This window comes from Equus caballus, chromosome 5, assembly GCF_041296265.1.
Source record: "Equus caballus isolate H_3958 breed thoroughbred chromosome 5, TB-T2T, whole genome shotgun sequence".
Classification (NCBI taxonomy): domain Eukaryota; kingdom Metazoa; phylum Chordata; class Mammalia; order Perissodactyla; family Equidae; genus Equus; species Equus caballus.
Window position 1 is genome coordinate 41,296,345 of NC_091688.1, and position 20,494 is coordinate 41,316,838.

General features: G+C 35.9%; 1 protein-coding gene across 9 annotated transcripts in view; it reads left to right on the top strand.

Moving 5' to 3' along the window:
* Positions 1 to 20,494, top strand: part of ASH1L (ASH1 like histone lysine methyltransferase) — a 209,511-nt gene that overhangs the window by 168,437 nt on the left and 20,580 nt on the right. For all 9 annotated transcript variants that reach the window (XM_070268055.1, XM_070268056.1, XM_070268061.1 and 6 more), the window contains 5 exons: positions 196 to 269; positions 1,787 to 1,832; positions 1,951 to 2,059; positions 7,253 to 7,459; positions 7,588 to 7,734. In XM_070268055.1, coding sequence (XP_070124156.1) covers positions 196 to 269; positions 1,787 to 1,832; positions 1,951 to 2,059; positions 7,253 to 7,459; positions 7,588 to 7,734 — 583 coding nt within the window. The remainder of the gene's footprint in view (positions 1 to 195; positions 270 to 1,786; positions 1,833 to 1,950; positions 2,060 to 7,252; positions 7,460 to 7,587; positions 7,735 to 20,494) is intronic.

Here is a 20,494-nt window from a genome sequence, read left to right on the forward strand (position 1 = left end):
ATAGACCTTTAGCATATACCACATGAAGCATTGTGGAAAAGAGTAGCTAAAATTAAAAACTTGTAGTAGAAAAATCCATAAAATTAAAAATTAAATCTTTATTTTTCTAGTCAGTGCATATTAGATCTTGTGGCTATTTGACCTTTTGTATGAGTAGATATTGAAATTGATAGTATTTTCGTTTGTTTGTTTCAGGAAAGTATCTAAGGCAGAAGAGAATTGACTTCCAGCTTCCTTATGACATCCTTTGGCAGTGGAAACATAATCAGGTACAAAGAGCCTATCTTACCACATTTCATCTGAAGTGGTAAGGGGGGAGGGGAAGGAATGCAGGTCTTTCTCTGCCTCCTTGTTATGTTACACTGTCATCTTAGGAAGTATAGAAAAATGTCCCTGTGAAGGTTAGAGACTAAGAAAAATGAGTTTGCATCCATATTTAATGTGACCTATTTGCCTTTACTCATACTTCAAAATAGCAGTAAGATCCTGCTTCCCTAGGCAACCTCCTGTTATTGTGCTGAACTTTTATTTTGGTAGGAAAAATTCTGTTCTGTAAGAATCCTGTTTGATACGGGTCTCTCGGGAGAATTTAGATGTACTGCCAGCAGCACTAAGAAATTTTGGGCTTTATTTTTGTTGGCTCCTTCCCATCAGTTTGGAATTTAGTTTTCACATAAGAAAGAGATTCTTCTATGAAAGGAAACAGGGAAAATGTTTAACACTCTTGTACTTTTAAAACATCTTTAAATATATTGGGAACTAAAAATCAGGGTGCTGTTTTTCTCTCTTGCTTCCTTAATTGCAAAGTTTCCCCTAGTAATTTTTGTATTAGGCTATAGCCCTCAGACCCCATATTGAGAATAACCATTGGGAAATAGAAGTAATCATGCAAATAAGGTGAATAGGATCCTGAGTTTTGCCGAAAGTCCACCACAATTTAATTTTAGAAAGCCAGAAGCAATGAACGTTCCCCTTTTCATTCTCTTCTCTAGTGGCCTCTCTTGAATTTTTAGAGGATCAGTATATTAGATATTTGTCTCAGAGAGTTCATGGCAATGGAGACATTGCTTTGACTAGACCCAGTGAAAAATGATGGAGGGATTATCCTTATAGATTAATGCACTCCAGCTTAGACCAAGTTGCTATTTTTTGTGCTGTCTTCTATGGTTAACCACTGGCCGACTGACTTCTCTCTTCTAATACATTCTCTTTTTTTCAAATGTATTCTTGATTGCAATGTGAGAGCTCCGTTTTCTTGCCTGCTTTCTGCCCTTTATTCACTAACTTAATTGCCTTAATTAAAATGTGAAATGTGTTTTCCTACAATACCCACCCTGAAAAAGCCAGAGTACTCATCTTTTTAATTTTGTGTACCTACCCAGACCATCTAAACAAGCCCTATGCAAATTTTCCTTTATTTTCATGGAGGCAAATACAATCTTAATTTATCCAAATGAATAGATTTGATCTGCGGTGTGATTTTTCATTTAATTCTATCTAAGAACATGCTGAAGAAATGTATAATTTAAAATGCATTTTCTTTATTTAATGTTTCTTCTGTTGAATTTAGTTCTCTCTTACCCTGATCTAATAAGTCACTTTTTATTTCAGGGTAAAAAGTGATCATACCAAGAGTTTCCCTCAAATGTGTCCAACCCAGAAAGTCTTGTAAATATTTCCATATGAGCAGAGCACATGGATAATTTTCTGTATTTTTAGTAATTGCTGCTGCTGTCTGGCATTTGAAGTTAAATGCTATATCAAGATTTTTCTTTTTTTTTTCTAGCTGTACAAAAAGCCAGATGTTCCACTATATAAAAAAATCCGTTCAAGTGAGTAACTTGGAAGCTATTTTTTCTATCTCCATACCATTAATGTTCTTCTTAGCCTGGCACTTAAAAAATTATCCTGTACATTTACATTTATGTTCTTTTTCTGTCTTCTCTCAAGATGTCTACGTTGATGTCAAGCCTCTCTCTGGTTATGAGGCTACGACCTGTAACTGTAAGAAGCCAGATGATGATACCAGGAAAGGCTGTGTGGATGACTGCCTCAATAGGTACTGTACTAAACTGATTCGTCTAAAAGCATAGGCTTTAAGATATATATGACACTTCATTTGGAGGGAAAAGTTAAATAGCCTCTTTCATATCCCCTCAAGAAGTTGCACTAAGATTTATAAAACCTAATTGATGGGTTATCTTGGTCTGCTTGGGCTGCTATAACAAAATACCGTAGACTGGGTGGCTTAAACAACAGAAATTTATTTCTCGCAGTTCTGGAGTCTGGGATGTCCAAGATCAAGATGCCAACAGATTCAGTGTCTGGCGAGGACCCACTTCCTGGATTATAGACTGCCACCTGCTCCCCATGTGCTTACATGGCCTTTCCTTAGTGTATACTCATGGAGAGAGAAAGATATCTTCCTCCTCTTGTAAGGTCCATAATGCCATCATGAGCTTCCCACTCTGATGACCTGATATAAACCTGTTTACCTCTCAAAGGCCCTAACTCCAAATACCATCACACTGGGGGCTAGGGCTTCAACTGTGAATTTTACAGGGACACAAACTTAGGCTGAAGAGAGTAATAGAAAAAGAATTGGATTTAGAATCTTGCATACCCAGGTTTAAATCCTTTTTTTACTTAGGAGGCCTGAGGAAGGTTATTTAACCTCTCTAATAAAAATAGTACCTTCTTGAGCCAGTCCTGGTGTGCTAATGGTTAAGTTCAACACACTCCACTTTGGCAGCCCAGGTTCAGTTCCTGGGCGCAGACCTACACCACTCTGTTAGCAGCCGTGCGGTGCTGGTGGCCCACAAATATGAAGTGTGGAATGTAACTAATTTGGAGACAAAAATAATGATTTTTGATTTGGGACTATTGAGTTTAAGATGACATTGAGATTTCAAAATGGAAATTGTAATAAAGACAGAAGAGATACAATTTGTTGGTTTTAGTAGCGTAAGCAAATTTACGGCAAAGAAGAAACAGTGAACTTTACATCAATACTTCCTGTTCAAGATAGTTTCCCTGGCCAAAGACAACTGCTTCCCTGGTCTCTAGTCATTATACACACATATAGTTTTATACAGTAGATAGTCTGTGTTTTGTGCACTGACTTTTTTCACTCATAAATATTTTATGTATACACTTTTATGTATCAGCATGGTCCACAAGCCCATCATTTTTAGAAGCTATACTGTCTTCCACAAGGTTGATACGCCATAGTTTGCTATTCTCCTATTGTTCATTATTCAAGTTATTGCAAATGTTTTGCTATTAAAATGGTGCTACTATGGAACTCTTTGTGTAGATTCTTTTTTTTTTTTAAACCCTTAGAATGTAGTCTCAGGAGAATAATTACCTGCAAAAATTATATGAATACTTATATAATTCTTACTATATGCTATCCAATAGCTCTTGTAAAGTATTGAGTTAATTTTTGGTATCGCCACCAATATATAAATATACTTATTTCCCCATAGTTCCACATCCTTTAGATATTCACACCTAGATTCATTTTTGGTGCTTTAATATTTCATTGGTTTAATATTTAGGAGTATCATATCCTTAAAGTTGTTTAAAAATGCATTTCTTTAGATGCTAACATTATTGTGATTATTTAATATATTTTATTGTCTGTGAAATTATCATAATGTAATATTGTTGCTGCCTCATTGGTTAGTTCCTCTCTTTCTCACAATAGTTTAATGAGGTAGATGATTTACACTTTATTGATGAAGGAACCTGGAATTTGGATAGTAAAGTGCTCCAAATTACACAACACTTAGGTAGCAGAGACAGAATTTGAACCCACGTGCGTTTGATTCAAAAGACATGTTCTTTTCACTGTTCCACACTGCTTATTTTTATTAGTAGTTAGTCTTTTAATCACTTAAAAATTGAAATTGGGATATTTGCCTTTACATAATCACATTGGTTGTTTTGTATCATTTTTGTTAGTATGGATGTGACATTTTTCCTTCCCATTGTGTTACCTTTCTTCAAAAACACAAGAAACTTACCCCTAAATAAGGAAAAAAATAAATCTGCAGATACAGTCCTGCCAACTTTATATGATGAGACTATGATCATTACATAGTCGTGCATCTAATGATGTGATAATGATAATGAATGCTGCCTTATATACTTAAAAGTAACCCACATAAAGATTCGCTTAAATGGTGCTACCTAAAATGTAGGGTGGCGTTGTTTTGCCTGTCTTTGTATTCTAGGGTTTGTAAATATTTTGGGGGAAAAGTTAAAGCATCTGCATAATCCACTTCATGTTTATGTAAGACTCACAGATAGAATTATACTCATTTGCAGGTAGCCTGAGGAAAACTTAATTTAGGCCTATTTTTAAAAACAAGTAATGAGTTTTTACAATTACTTCAAATAAATACTTTAACAACTTGTCCTCCTCTCTTCCAAACAATTTCTAGGAGTCACGTTGTTTCTAGGAGTAACATTGTTTATAAATTCTACAAATCTTCCATGGTGGATTCTTGTTTCCGTACACCAACCATATCAAACCCATTATTTCTCCAGAACATTCTTCATACCCTAACGTAAAATCTTATGATTCTTTTCAAGCTGCCTTTTAACCGTATACCCATTTGCTCACAGCGTGTACAGAGCACACTGCCTCAGCTCTCAACAAGGACAGACATAGTGTATAACAAAACTGAATATGTAGGGAAAGATACAAGTATATTGCCTAGTGAGACTTATAATGCCACCAACGATGATTATTCTGAGTTCACAGGCCCTGAAATAAATATCAAGATCCTTGTCTAACTCCCTATTAGATCCTGTCTATACTTCTCTGTTGATTGCAGTTCACTTCCACTTGCCCACCAATGAGAACCTCTAGGAGAGTTTGCCTTTTGCTCCAGAAGTCCTCAGATTCTTGGTCCCAAAAGGTGGGGATGATCCTCTCCCCTGCCTCTAAGGCTTATGCCTTCCTGACGTGGTGTGATTCATAGTGGGAACATTCATTTCATTCAAATGAAACCTCATCTTCACTCACAGGGAATGGTCTGACCTCCACAGCTAGTTAAGTCAATCAATCACACTAGTACGTTTCCCAATGACTATTTAGTCTTAAATCTCACTATCTGAAAGAATTTTCCAGTCTAGATCTATATTTAGAGGGGAAAAAATTCTCTTAGTTTTTCAAAGGCATTATCTGCCTAAAGATAATGGCAATTTATATTGCTGAAACAAAGGCTTCACATCTTAGTTTGTAGCATCTACTTTCAGATTTTGGTTAAGTTTACAATTTTGTTTTCCAGATACAATGAATAAAACCATGTTTTACTTTTTATGTAATTAAAGAGTTTATCTTGTTTATTAACAAATGGAATATATTTAAATGCCTTCACCTCTAGAAACCACAGATTTTTAGCGACCTCTGGGTGATTGTTCTCTGGCAGAAATTTTTTAGAATTGAAATCTTTGTCATTTCAGCACTCCGTGCTATATATGTTTTAGTTCTTTTATCCATCTAAAGTTTATTGTTGTGTATGTTATGATGTATGATGGAAATGTAGGTGGGGGTATTATGAACAAGGGGTTACAATTAAAACCATGAAAATGAATTAACCTTCTAAAGAAAAGAGGAGCAAGAAATGTGCCACAGAAGGTAGAGAGGAAAAAAGGATTCCTGTAAAAAAAAGAGACAGGAATTCTCATTGGAGAGGTGGGAAATCTGTTATCATGAAAGATAAGAAAGCCCAGGTGCCAGCCTGGTGGTGTAGTGGTTAAGTTTGGTGCACTTTGCTTCAGTGGCCCAGCTTCATGGGTTTAGATGCTGGTGTAGACCTATACCACTCATCAGCCATACTGTGGCAGTGACCCACATACAAAATAGAGGAAGATTGGGACAGATGTTAGCTCAGGGAGAATCTTCCTCAGCAAAAAAAGAAAGCCCAGAAAAGGAGGGCATTTTCACAAGGAGTGTTCAACAGTATTTATATGGCAAAGAAGTCAACAAAAGAAAGAATAGAGGTGATGAACTTGACAGTAAGGCGGTGTCTTTTTCACAAGTTGGCCGATTGTCTTACGCTAAAGAATAATCCAGTGGATACTTTCTCTGCTTACTGCTCCTTTATGTGATTTGTCACTCTGTACTCTTTGTCCTTTATATAAGCATAATATTTTTTTGATGAATAAATCAAATGACTCTGAAAGTACTTTAAGTTGTAAAATAGTGAAAACTTTCTTTATAAGATTTGTAAGTTATGATTTTAAATGTAATGTGATATTGATCTACCATTCTGTTCTTGATCCTCTTTTGTTTTAATCGTGCTAGATAACCTTGTTGGGATTCCAAACCATACACCAAAACTAAATGGCTCCTATAAATGACTTACAAATTTAAAAACAGAAAGCAGTGAGATGACATATGCCTAACAACTTTTGTATACTGTGTTCAGAATTTTTTACTTATTAATTCACTAGAGATTATAGGTTCAGCTAGTCTTATAGACTAGGACTATTATTTCCGATATGGAAATATCATTTACACTAATGAAATACAAAATTTATCTAGAATAACAACAGTGTGAATGTACTGAACTGTACACTTAAAAATGATTACAATGGTAAATTTTATGTGTATTTTACCACAATTTTTTTTTTTTTAAGATTTTATTTTTTTCCTTTATCTCCCCAAAGTCCCCCGGTACATAGTTGTATATTCTTAGTTGTGGGTCCTTCTAGTTGTGGCATGCAGAACGCTGCTTCAGCATGGCTTGATGAGCAGTACCATGTCCACGCCCAGGATTTGAACAAACGAAACATTGGGCCGCCTGCAGTGGAGCGCGTGAACTTAACCACTCGGCCACGGGGCCGGCCCCTACCACAATTTTTTTTTTAGATCTGTGAACGGCCATGAGCTACTTCAAAACAAGAGTGCAGTGTATAATCATCAAATTCTTAATTCCTCTGTGGCTTGCAGTTCATTTATTCTTAGAGCTAAATATGGTGGTGTTTACCCAGGATTCTGAGTGGACAATTAGCTTAATAATCTACAGGAAACACTCAGTGTTTGCAACTTGACTTGGAAATTTTCAGTGTTATTAATTTTTGAACTTAGAAATTATTACCTTGTTAACAAATCTGACCGTATTAAAACAAAAATTAATTTCATGTATTCATTTAAAATATCCCATAAAACAAAAAAATGGGTTCATAAAGGCATATATAATGTTAATTGACATACAATTATTCCTTTTTTTTCTAGAATGATCTTTGCTGAGTGTTCCCCCAACACTTGCCCCTGTGGTGAGCAATGCTGTAACCAGAGGATACAGAGGCATGAGTGGGTGCAATGTCTAGAACGATTTCGAGCTGAGGAAAAAGGTTGGGGAATCAGAACCAAAGAACCCCTAAAAGCTGGGCAGTTCATCATTGAATACCTAGGGGAGGTTGTCAGCGAACAGGAGTTCAGGTACAGTGGTAAATGATGATACTCCAGTAAAATGGCAAAGATACCAGATTAGAATGGAAAAAGGAAGATCTGAAATTTACTTTCAACTTATTCATTAATTGTCTTTCAATCATCTCTTTCCTCTTCAGGAACAGAATGATTGAGCAGTATCATAATCACAGTGACCACTATTGTCTGAACCTGGATAGTGGAATGGTGATTGACAGTTACCGCATGGGAAACGAGGCCCGGTTCATCAACCACAGCTGTGACCCAAATTGTGAAATGCAAAAATGGTAAGGAAGCAGGGGAAGGTGGAGCCAAGAATCCAACAGAGCAGACGGCACTGAGGGCATACAGGGAATGCTCTTTCTACAGTGTCAGTCAGCTTACACAAAACAGCTCAGGCAATTCCCTATTATACCATATCCTCCAGACAGAAAGTTCCTGCTATTTTTTCACTTCATCTTAGCCACTCATTCGCAGAAAAATATAATATATATAATAATGACAATACTTAACATTTTTTTACTTCAAATTATGTGCTAGGCACTGTGTTACATGGTTCTTCTCATATCCGTTCGTTAAGCACGTTTATTGCATACCCACAGGATTTGTTCACAATGAGACATAAAAATAAGTGAAATAGATTAGAACCTAATTGAGAAGGAAAAAAATTACACCTAAAAAACAATTTGAAAAAGATAGTAGAATAGGAGAGAATTCTGGGACGATGGTGGAGTAGGAAGCACCAGGAATCTCTTTCCTGTTAGAGAGTTGCACTGGCAGAATGTGATACAAGTATTTTGGAACTCTGGAATCTGTTGAAGGCTTGCAACTTCCAGAAGGGAAGGCTTAGATGGTAAATTGCAATTCATTTCAGTCAATTGGAGATCTTAGCACACAAGTAGGTGCCCATCCTCCACCCACAGCCACATGGCAGGCAGCTGTGCAAGTGTTTCTGGAACAGCTTGCACACAGATTGCAGAAGCTTGGGTGGGTAGAAAAAAAAAACCATCCCTCAAATATTGGGGATCTATGCTCTGATTGCTGCTTCTAGTCACAGAGGTCCGCAGAGGTGGGCAGCCATTGTTGCACCTCCCACCATTGTTGCAAGCCCTTCTCCCTCCAGCTGAAGTTACTTCCAGGAGATTTAAAGGGCTGGTGCCCCATTTTATCCCCTTTCACTTTTTGTTTTTCCCTTTTCGGGAGCCACATGCTAAAAACTAGGACATTCAAAAACACAACTGCATGTATGCAGAAAAATAGAAAGTGACTGCACATACCCAAGGAAAGGCTCAAAAAAGACATTAAATTTACACCTCAGGCTGATCTTAAGTACAGAGACAGCTTACAACAAAACAATAACAACAGCAAACCTTGGGGAAGGGGGAGAATCTAATTTCCAGAATTACATTATTATATTGAAATGTCCAGTGTTCAGCGAAAAATCACAAGGAATACAAAGAAATAAGAAAGTATGGCCCATTCAAAGGAAAACAATAATTCAGCAGAATCTGTCCCTAAAATGATGTGAAGATGGATATATTAGACACAGTCTTTAAAATAACTGCCCTAAAGATACTCAAAGAACTAAAGGAAGATTAGAAAGTCATGAAAATTATATGTGAACAAAATGAAAATATCGATAAAGAGACAACCTAAAAAGAAACCGTAAAGAAATTCTGGAGCTAAAAAGTACAATATGGTTGGCCAGCCCTCCATATCCATGAGTTCTGCACTGCAGATTCAACCACCCGCAGATTGAAATGCCTCCGTTGCTTGTGTCTATAGTGAACATGTACAGACTTTTTTCTTGTCGTTATTCCCTAAACAATACAATATATCAACTATTTACGTTGTATTAGGTATCATAAATGATCTAGAGATGATTTAAAGTATCTGGGAGAGTGTGCATAGTTTATGCAAATACAATGCCATTTTATATAAGAGACTTGAACATCCATGGATTTTGGTATCCACTGGAGTTTCTAGAGCCAATCCCCCACGCATACTGAGGGACGACTATACTTGAAATGATAAATTTACTAAAGGGATTCAAAGGCAGATTTGAGCAGGCAGAAGAAAGAATCAGTGAACTTGAAGACAGGACAATGGAAATTATCAAGCCTAAGGAACAAAAGCAAAAAAGATTGAAGAAAAGAGAACAGACCCTAAGGGACCTCTGGGACACCATTAAGCCAAACAACATAGGCATCATGGGCATCCCAGAAGAAGAGACAGCAAAAGAGACAGAATATTTGAAGAAATAATAGTTGAAAACTTCCCAAATTTGGTGAAATAGATGAATATAAACATCCAAGAAGTCCAATGAACTTTAGGTAAGATAAACTCAAAGAGACATACTAGAATACATTATAATCAAACTTTCAAAAGACAAAGTCAAAGAGCACATCTTGACAGCAGCAAGAGACAAGTGAATCATCACTTACAGAAGATCCTCAATAAGAATATTTTCAAATTTCTTATCAGAAACTTAGGAGGCTGGAAGACAGAGGGCCAGTATATTCAAAGTGCTAAAACAAACTGTCAGTTGAGATTCCTGTAACTGGCAAAACTGTCCATCAAAAGTGAGGAAGAAATCAAGACATGCCCAAATAAACAAAAGCTGAAAGAGTTTGTGAATACTAGACCTGCCCTGCAAGAAATGCTCAAGGGAGTCCAACAAAATGACATGAAAAGACACTAGATAAAAGTTTCAATAAAGATAAATACACAGGCAGCTATAAAAGCTAGTATTATTGTAACAATGGTTTGTAACTGTAATTTTTGTTTTCTCCATGATTTAAGAGACTGATACCTTTAATGGGAAAAAAGCAATTATTAGTGCAAAAGCTAGGATTATGGTAACTTTGGTTTATGATTCCAGATCTTTTTTTCTAAATTAGGAGACTAATGCGTTTCAAAGAATTACTAGTTTATATTTTTTTGCGTGTAATGTATAAAGATGTAACTTTGTGATGTCAGCACCCGAAAGGGGTAGAGACAGAGCTGTAAAGAAGCAGAGTCTTTACATGTTATTGCAGTGAAGCTGCTATAAATTAGAATTAGAGTGTTAAAACTTTAGGATGTTAAATGCAATCCCCATGGTAACCACAAAGACAGCAGCTGTAGACATACACAAAAGGAAGTTAAGAAAGAATTTAAACATTTCACTACAAAAAATCAACTTAGTACCATAGAAAACAGTAAAGCAGGAAATGAGCAACAAAAAAGCTATAGGGTGGATTGGCCCGGTAGCATAGTGGTTAAGTTCACACGTTCCACTTTAGTGGCCTGGGGCCACTTAGTGAAGCACTAAGTGGTTTGGATCCTGGGCACAGATGTACACACCACTCATCAAGCCACGCTGATAGTGTCCCACATACAAAATAGAGGAAGATTGCACAGATGTTAGCTCAGGGATAATCTTCCTCACCAAAAAGAAAAGAAAACAAAACTATAGGGCATCTAGGAAACAAATAGCACAATGACAGAAGTAAGTAATTACCTGCTTGTCAGTAAATAATTTAGTGGTAAATGAATTAAACTCACCAATCAAAAGATGAAGAACAGAATTCAACATCCATTTATAAAAACTCTCAACAATGGGCCAGCCCCAACGGCCTAGTTGTTAGGTTTGGCATGCTCTGCTTCAGTGGCCCAGGTTTGATTCCCAGGAGTAGACCTACACTACTCATCTCCCAGTGGCCATGCTGTGATGGCAGCTCACATACAAAATAGAGGAAGATTGAAAACAGATGTTAGTTCAGGGCGAATCTTCCCCAGAAAAAAAAATATATATATATATACTCTCAACAAAGTGAGTGTAAGGGATTGTGCCTTAACATAATAAAGGCCATATATGACAAGCCCACAGCTAACATCATACAATGGTAAAAGATTGAAAGCCTTTTCTCTAAGATCAGAACAAGACGAGGATGCCCACTCTTGCAACTTGTGTTCAACATAGTACTGGAAGTCCTAGCCAGAGCTTTTAGGCAAGAAAAAGAAAGAAACAGCATCCATATCAGAAGGGAAGAAGTAAAACTGTCTCTATTTGAAGATGACATGATGTTATATATAGAAAACCATACAGACTCCACCAAAAAACTTATAATAAACAAATTCAGTAGAGTTGCAGGATACAAAATGAAAATACTAAAGTTGCTTGCATTTCTATGCACTAATAACAAACTATCACAGAAATTAAGAATATAGTCCCATTTGCAATAGCATCAAAAATGATAAAATACCTAGGAATAATTTCACCTAGGAAGTGAAAGACCTGTAGACTGAAAACTATAAGACACTGCTGAAGGAAATTAAAGAAGGCACAAATAAATGGAAAGATATTCCATGGTCATGGATTGGAAGAATTAATATTGTTAAAATTTTCATTCTACCCAAAGCAATCTATAAATTCAGTACAATAAAAATCAAAATTCCAAAGGTATTTTTGAACAGAAATAGAACAAGCAATCCTGAAATTTCTGTGGAACCAAAAAAGACCCCCAGTAGCCAAAGCAATCTTGAGAAAGAACGCTGGAGGCATTGTGCTTCCTGATTTTGAACTATATTACAAAGCTACAGTAATTAAAACAGTATGGTATTGGCATAAAAGCAGACACATAGATGAATGGAACAGAACAGAGAGCCCAGAAATAAACCCACATGAAACTGGAAGACGATCTTTCAGCATACACAAAAATCAACTCAAAATGGATTAAAGACTTAAATATAAGACCTGAAATCATAAAACTTGTAGAAGAAAACAGAGAGAGCAAGCTCCTTGAAATCAGTCTTGGCAATGATTTTTTGAGTTTGACTCCAGAAGCAAAGGCAACAAAAGCAAAAATAAACAAGTGGGACTGAATCTAACTAAAAAGCTTCTACACAGCTAAGGAAACCATCAGCAAAATGAAAAGGCAGCCTACAAATAGGAGAAAATATTTGAAAATCATTTATTTAATAAGGAATTAATATCCAAAATATGTGAAGAACTCATACAGGTAAACAAGAACAAAAACCCAAACAATCCAATTAAAAAACGAACAGATGATCTTAATAGACATCTTTCCAAAGAAGACATACAGATGACCAACACGTACATGAAAAGGTGCTAAACATGACTAATCATCAGGGAAATGCAAAACAAAACCAGACTGAGCTATTACCTCACACCTGTTGGAATGGCTATTATCAAAAAGAAAGGGGCCAGCCACATGGCCAAGTGGCTGAGTTCTCGCGCTCTGCTTCAGCAGCCCAGGGTTTCACCAGTCCGAATCCTGGGCACAGACCTATCAGCATTCATCAGGCCATGCTGAGGCAGTGTCCCATGTGCCACAACTAGAAGGACCCACAACTACAATATACAGCTATGTACTGGGGGGCTTTGGGGAGATGGAAAAGTAAAATCTTTTTTAAAAAAGACAATAACAAGTCTTGGTGAGGATTTGGAGAAAAAGGAACTTGTGCACTGTTGATGGTAGTATAAATTGATGCAGCCGTATGGAAAACCATATGGAGGTTCCTCAAAAAATTAAAAATAGAACTACCATAAACCAGCAATTCCACTTCTGGGTATTTATCAGAAGGAAAGAAAAACACTAACTTGAAAATATATATGCACCCCCTGTTCATTGCAAAATTATTTACAATAGCCGAGACATAGAAACAATCTAAGTGTCCATTGATGGATGAATGGTTAAAGAAAATGTGGTGTATATATACATTGGAATATTATCCAGCCATAAAAAACAAGGAATCGTGCCATTTGTGACAACATGGATGGATCTTGAGGGCATTGTGCTAAGTCAGACAGAGAGACAAATACCATATAATCTCAATTATATGCAGAATCTTAAAAAAAGAAAAAAACAACAACTCAGATGCAGGGAACAGGTTAGTGGTTGCCAGAGGCTGGGAGTTTGGGGTGGGGGTCGGGCAAAATGCATGAAGGTGGTCTAAATTAAATAAATAAGTCCTGAGAATGAAATGTACAGTATAGTGGCTATAGTTAATACTACTGTATTGAATATTTGAAACTTGCTAAAAGAGTCGATCTTAAAATATCTCATCACCAGAAAACAATCTATAACTATGTATGGTGATGGATGTTAACGAGACTTATTGTGGTGATTGTTTTGCAATATATGCATATACTGAATCATTATGTTTTACACCTGAAACTAATATAATGTCATATGTCAGCTATATCAAAGATTGGCAGACTAAGTGAAAAGTGCACAATCCAATTATATACTGTCTACAAGAGACTCAGTTGAGATCAACAAACAGGTTGAAAGTGAAAGGATAGAAAAAGATATTCCATGTAAATAGTATCCGAAAGAGAGCAGGAGTGGCTATACTTACATCAGACAAAATAGACTTTAAACCAAAAAGGTTACAGGAGACAAAGAAGGACATTATATATTAAGAAGAGGCTCAGTACAGCGATAAGATATATAACAGTTGTAAACATTTACACACTAGGGGCTGGCCCCGTGGCCGAGTAGTTAAGTTCGTGCACTGCACTGCAGGCGGCCCAGTGTTTTGTTGGTTCGAATCCTGGGCACACACATGGCACTGCTCATCAACCACGCTGAGGCAGCGTCCCACATGCCACAACTAGAAGGACCCACAACGAAGAATATACAGCTATGTACTGGGGGGCTTGGGGAGAAAAAGGGAAAAAAAAAAATCTTTAAAAAAAAAAAAAAAACATTTACACACCTGATGACAGACCATCAAAACATATGAAGCAATAACTGACAGAATTGAAGGGATAAATAGTTCTGCAATAATAGTTGGAGACTTCAAACCCCACTCACAGTAATAGATAGAACAACCAGACAGAAGATAAGTAAACAAGAGAGGATTTAAACAAAACAATAAGTCAACTAGATCTAAAAGACATGTACATAACACTCCCTCCAACAATAGCCTACGCATGCTTCTCAAGTGATTATGGGACAGTTTCCAGGATAGACCATATGTTAGGCCACAAATTAAGTCTTAATAAATTTTAAAACATGGATGTCATGCAGAGTATCCTCTCTGACCACAATGGATGAAGTTAGAAATCAGTAACATAAAGGAAACTGGAAAATTCACAAAACTGTGGAAATTAAACAGCACAGTTTTAAACAACAGACTGATAAACAAGAAATCACAAGGGAAATTAGAAAATATGTAGAGATGAATCAAATGACAGCATAGCGTACCAAAACTTATGGGACACAGCCGAAGCAGTGCTAAGTGTGAAGTTTATAGCTATAAATGCTTACATTAAAAATTGAGAAAGATCTCAAATCAACAACCTAATTTGACAACTTAATGAACTAGAAAAAGAGCAAACTAGACCTAAACCCAAAGCTAACAGAAGGAAGGAAATAATAAAGATTAGAGCAGAAATAAAAGAAGTAGAGAATAAAAAAATAATAGAGAAAAATCAGTGAAAACAAAAGTTGGTTCTTTGAAAAGGTAAGCAAAATCAAACCTTTAGCTAGATGGACTAAGAAAAAAAGAAGACTCAAATTACTCAAACTGGAAATGAAAGTAGGGACGTTAACTACCAATTCTACAGAAAAAAAGGATTATGAAAGTGTACTATGAACAATTGTACACTAAAAAATTGAATAGCCTAGTTGAAGTGGATAAATTTCTAGAAATGCAAAACCTACCAATACTAAATCATGAATAAATAGAAATTTTGAATAGACCTATAACTAGTAAGGAAAATGACTTAGTAATCAGAAATCTTCCAACAAAGAAAACCCTGGACCTGATGGTTTCACTGGTGAATTCTACCAAACTCATAGCAATCCTTCTCAAACTTTTCCAGAGAATTGAAGAGAAGGGCTTACTTTTTAACTCATTCTTTGAGGTCAGCATAACCCTGCTACCAAAGTCAGACAAAGACCCTTCAAGACAACTACAGACCAATATCCCTTATGAACATTGATGCAAAAATCCTCAACCAAATACTAGCAAACAGAATTGAGCAGCATAGTATAAGAATTATGCACTATGACCGAGTGGAATTCATTTCTGGAATGGAAGAATGGTTCAACATATGAAAATCAATCAGAGTAATATATACCACGTCAACAGAATGAAGGGGAAAAATTCACATGATTATCTCAATTGATACAAAAAAAGTATTTGACAAAACTCAACATCCTCTCTTGGTAAAAACAATCAACAAAATAAGAATAGAAGGAAACTACCTTAACATGTTAAAAGCCATATATGAAAACTGACAGCAAACAATACTCAATGGTGAAAGACTGAAAGCTTTTCCTCTAAGATCAGGAACAAGACAAGGCTGCCCCCTTTCACCACTTCTGTTCAGCATAGTATTGGAAGTTCTAGCCAGAGAAGTTAACAAGAAAGAGATATAAAAGACATCCAAATTGGAAAGGAAGAAGTAAAATTATCTGTTTGTATGTGATATGTCTTATACATAGTAAATACTAAAGACTTGACAAGTTGTTAGAGCTCATAAATTCAGCAAAGTAGCAGGATGCCAAGCACCCAAAAACAGTTGTATTTCTGTACACAAACAATGAACAATCTGAAAAGGAAATTACAAAAACACTTCCATTTACAATAGCACCAAAATGAATAAAATACTTAGAAATTAACCAGTGAGGTGAAAGAATGGTATAATGAAAACTACAAAACACTACTGAAAGAATTTAAGACATAAATGAATGGAAACACATCCCATGTTCATGGATTAGAAGACATAATGTTATTAAATGTCATTATTACCCAAAGAGATCTACATGTGCAATGCAATTCCTGTCAAAATCCCAATAACTTTTTTTTGCAGAAATAGAAAACCCATCCTAAAATTCATATGGAATCTCAGAGGACCCTGAAGAGCCAAAACAATCCTAAAGAAGAACAAAACTGGAGGACTCACACTTCCTGATTTCCAAACTTACTATAAAGCTAGAGTAATGAAAACAGTGTGGAATTGACATAAACGCAGACGTATAGACCCGTGGAATAGACTAGAGAACCTTGAAGTAAACCCTCACATATATGGTCAAATAATTTTTGGTAAATATGCCAAGACTGTTCAATAGAGAAAAGATAGTTGAGAAATGGTGCTGGGAAAAGTGGATATCCACATGCAAAAGAATTAACTTGGATCCTTACCTAACACCGTATACCAAAATTAACTTAAATAGATCAAGGACCTTCATGTAAGGCCTAAAACAATAAAAATCATAGACGAAAACATACAACAAAAGCTTCACAACATTGGACTTAGCAATTATTTTTTGGATATGATGCTACCAGCACAGGTAACCAAAGAAAAAATAGACAAATTGGACCGCATGAAAATTTTAAAATTTTGTGCATCAAAAGACACTATCCACAGAGTAAAAGGCAACCCACAGAATGGGAGAAAATATTTACAAATCATGTATCTGATAAAGTATTAATGTCCAGAATATGTAGAGAATCTCTAAAACTCAACAACAAAAAACAAATAGCCCAATTCAAAAGTGGACAAAGGACTTGAATAGACATTTTTCCAAAGAAAATATACAAATGGCCAATAAACACATGAAAAGATACTCAACATTACTAATCATTAAGGAAATGCAAATCAACACTACAATGAGATACTACCTCACACCCGTTAGAATATGGCTACTATCAAAATAACAGAAAACAACAAGCGTTGATGAGGTATGGAGAAATTGAACTCTTGTGCATTGTTGTTGGGAATGTAAAATGATATAGCCACCGTGGAAAACACTATGGAGATTCCTCAAAAAACTAAAGATAGAATTACCATATGACCCAGCAATTCCATTTTGGGTTTGCACCCAAAAGAATTGAAAGCAAGGTCTCAAAGAGATATCTGCACTGCACGTTTGTAGCGGCATTATTTGTAATACCTAAAATGTGGTGGCAACCCAAGTGTCCATTATTGGATGAATGGATAAACGAAATGTGTTATATACATACAGTAGAATTATTATTATTTAGCCTTAAAAAAGGAAGTAAATTTTGCAATATGCTACAGCATGGATGGACCTTGAGGACATTATGCTAAGTGAAATAAGCCAGTCACAAAAAGACAAATACTGTATGATTCCACCTATATGAAGTACTTAGAGTAGTCAAAATCATAGAGATAGTAGAATGGTGGTTGTCAGGGGCTGCCGGAAGGGGGAATAGGGAGTTATTATTTAATAGTTGAGTTTGTTTTACGAGTAGAGTTGTGGGGTTGGATGTTGGTGTTGCTTGCACAACAGTGGGGATGTACTTAATACCACCAACTGTACACTTTAAAATGGGTAAGATGGTAAATTTTGTGTGTATTTTAACAGAATTTTAAAAAAGATAATAGTATAATATGAACAAAATATTCATTTTTGTAATTTTCTTTTAATTTAGGTATTATTCAGGTACAGAAATACATATCTTAAATGTAAATTTCCATCCATTTTTACAAATGTATAAATCCATATAACCCACACCTCTCAAAAAATATAGAAAATTTCCATCATTTCAGAAAGTTCCTTTCTGCCTCTTCAATCTCCCCACCTCAAAAGCAAGCAGTGGAGGCCAGCCCGGTGGCATAGCACGTTATGCTTCGGTGGCCCAGGGCTCGCTGGTTTAGATCCCAGGTGCAGACGTGGCACCGCTTGGCAAGCCATACTGTGGTAGGCGTCCCACGTATAAAGTAGAGGAAGATGGGTACGGATGTTAGCTCAGGGCCAGTCTTCCTCAGCAGAAAGAGGAGGATTGGCAGCAGTTAGCTCAGGGCTAATCTTCCTCAAAAAAAAAAAAAGCCATGATGTGATTTCTGTCACTACAGATTAGTTTCGCCTATTGTAGAATATCACCCTATATATACTCTTTTGTGTCTGGCTTCTTTCACTTACAATAATGTTTTTGCTTTTTATCACTGTTGTTGAGTGCATCAGTGGTTTATTGATTTTTATTGTGGATTAGTGTTCCTTTGTATGAATTCACTGGTTTGTTTATCCATTTTCCCAAACAACTTTCTTATGTTTGAAAAGTTAAATAAAATGAACAAATTCCATGAAAAATACAACTTACCAAAATGATACACGAAGAGATAGAAAATCTGGATGTCTACCAAAGAAACTGAATTTATAATTAAAACTTTCTGACAAAAGAAACTCCAGGCTCAGATGTCTTCACTGGTAATTCTTCCATATACTTAAGAACTAATAACTGTACCACCAATCTCATATAAACTCTTTCATTTTGTAAGGCTAGCATAACTTTCCTCTAAAACCTGACAGAAAAGAAAGAAGAAATATAGGCCAATATCTTCCATGAACATAGACACAAAATTCCTAAATAAAATATTAACAAGTCAGATTTGGCAATATATAAAATGGTTAATACATCATGACCATGGGGAGTTTATTCCAGGAATGAGGTTGGTTGAACATTCAAAAATCAATGTAATTGACTACATTAACAGAATAAAAGCAAAAAATCATATATCAATAGGGGCAGAAAAAGCATTTGACAAAATTCAACACTATTCATAATAAAAACTTTCAACAAACTAGGAATGAGAGAGAACTGGCTCAGTCTGCTAAAGGGAATCTATAAAAAACCTATAGGAATGTCCACTATTACCACTTCGAACTGGATGTCCTAACCAATGCCTTAGGAAAATTTAAAAATAAACTATCAAGATTAGACATGTGGGGCCGGCCCAGTGGCGCAGCGGTTAAGTTCGCACGTTGCGCTTCGGCGGCCCAGGGTTCTTCACCGATTCGGATCCTGGGTGCGGACATGGCACTGCTTGGCAAGCCATGCTGTGGTAGGCGTCCCACGTATAGAGTAGAGGAAGATGGGCACGGATGTTAGCTCAGGGCCAGTCTTCCTCAGCAAAAAGAGGAGGATTGGCGGCAGATGTTACCTCAGGGCTAATCTTTCTCCAAAAAGAAAAGGAATTAGACATGAAAAAACTAAATTAGCATTACTCACAGGTGATATGATTGTATACATGGAAATAAAAATCTACATACTGCCATAAATAAGTGAATTTAGCAAGATTGGTAGAAACAACATCAAAGTATAAAAGTCAGTATATTTAATGTATTTCAATATATTACCAACAACCAAGTAGAAAATGAAATTTAAAAGACAATTTACAATAGCTTCATAAAACATTTGTCACTTAGGAATAAATCTAATGAAAGTTTGTAGGACCTCTACACTGAAAACCACCAAACACTATTGGGAGAAAAGACATTCTAAATTAATGGAGAAATATGCCATGTTTATGGGTTGGAAATTTCAATATTTTTGAGATGTCACATCTTACCAAGTTGATCTGTAAATTCAAATTCAATCAAAATCCAATCTTTATGGAAATTGACAAGCTGATTCTAAAACATATATGTAATTGCAAAGGACCTAAAAAAGGCAAGATAATCTTGAAGAAGAATAAAACTTAAGGGCTTAAACTGCCAAATTTCAAGACTTATTATAGAGGTACACTAATTAAAACAGTAGGTATTTGCTTGGGATATGTTAATAGACAAATAGGATAGAATGGAGAGTCCTGGCAAAGACCTGTAAATGTTATGTCACCTGTTTTATGACAGAGGTTGCACTGCAAATTAGTGAGGAAAGGATGCATTTTGTAATAAGTCCATGAGTGCTGAGTCAGTTGTCTCCTACCTCAGTCCACACACAAAAGTTAATCTAAGATGGATCATAGACCTAAATAGCACAGTTGAGACAGTCAAGTTTCTAGAAGGAAACGTGAGAGAATATTTTTATAGACCTCGGATACGTAAAGATATCTTAAATAGGACATAAATAACACACTGTAAACAACTTCTCTTCATCAAAAGATAACCTTAAAAGAGTGTAAAAGCAAGCAGTATGCTGGGTAGAAGATATTTGCAATGTGTTTATCTGATGAAGGACTTATTTCTGAATAAAATCCAGAATCTACAAATCAATAAGAAAAAGACAATCCAATTTTTTAAAAAGGTAAAAGACTAGGCATATCAAAAGAGAATATATAAA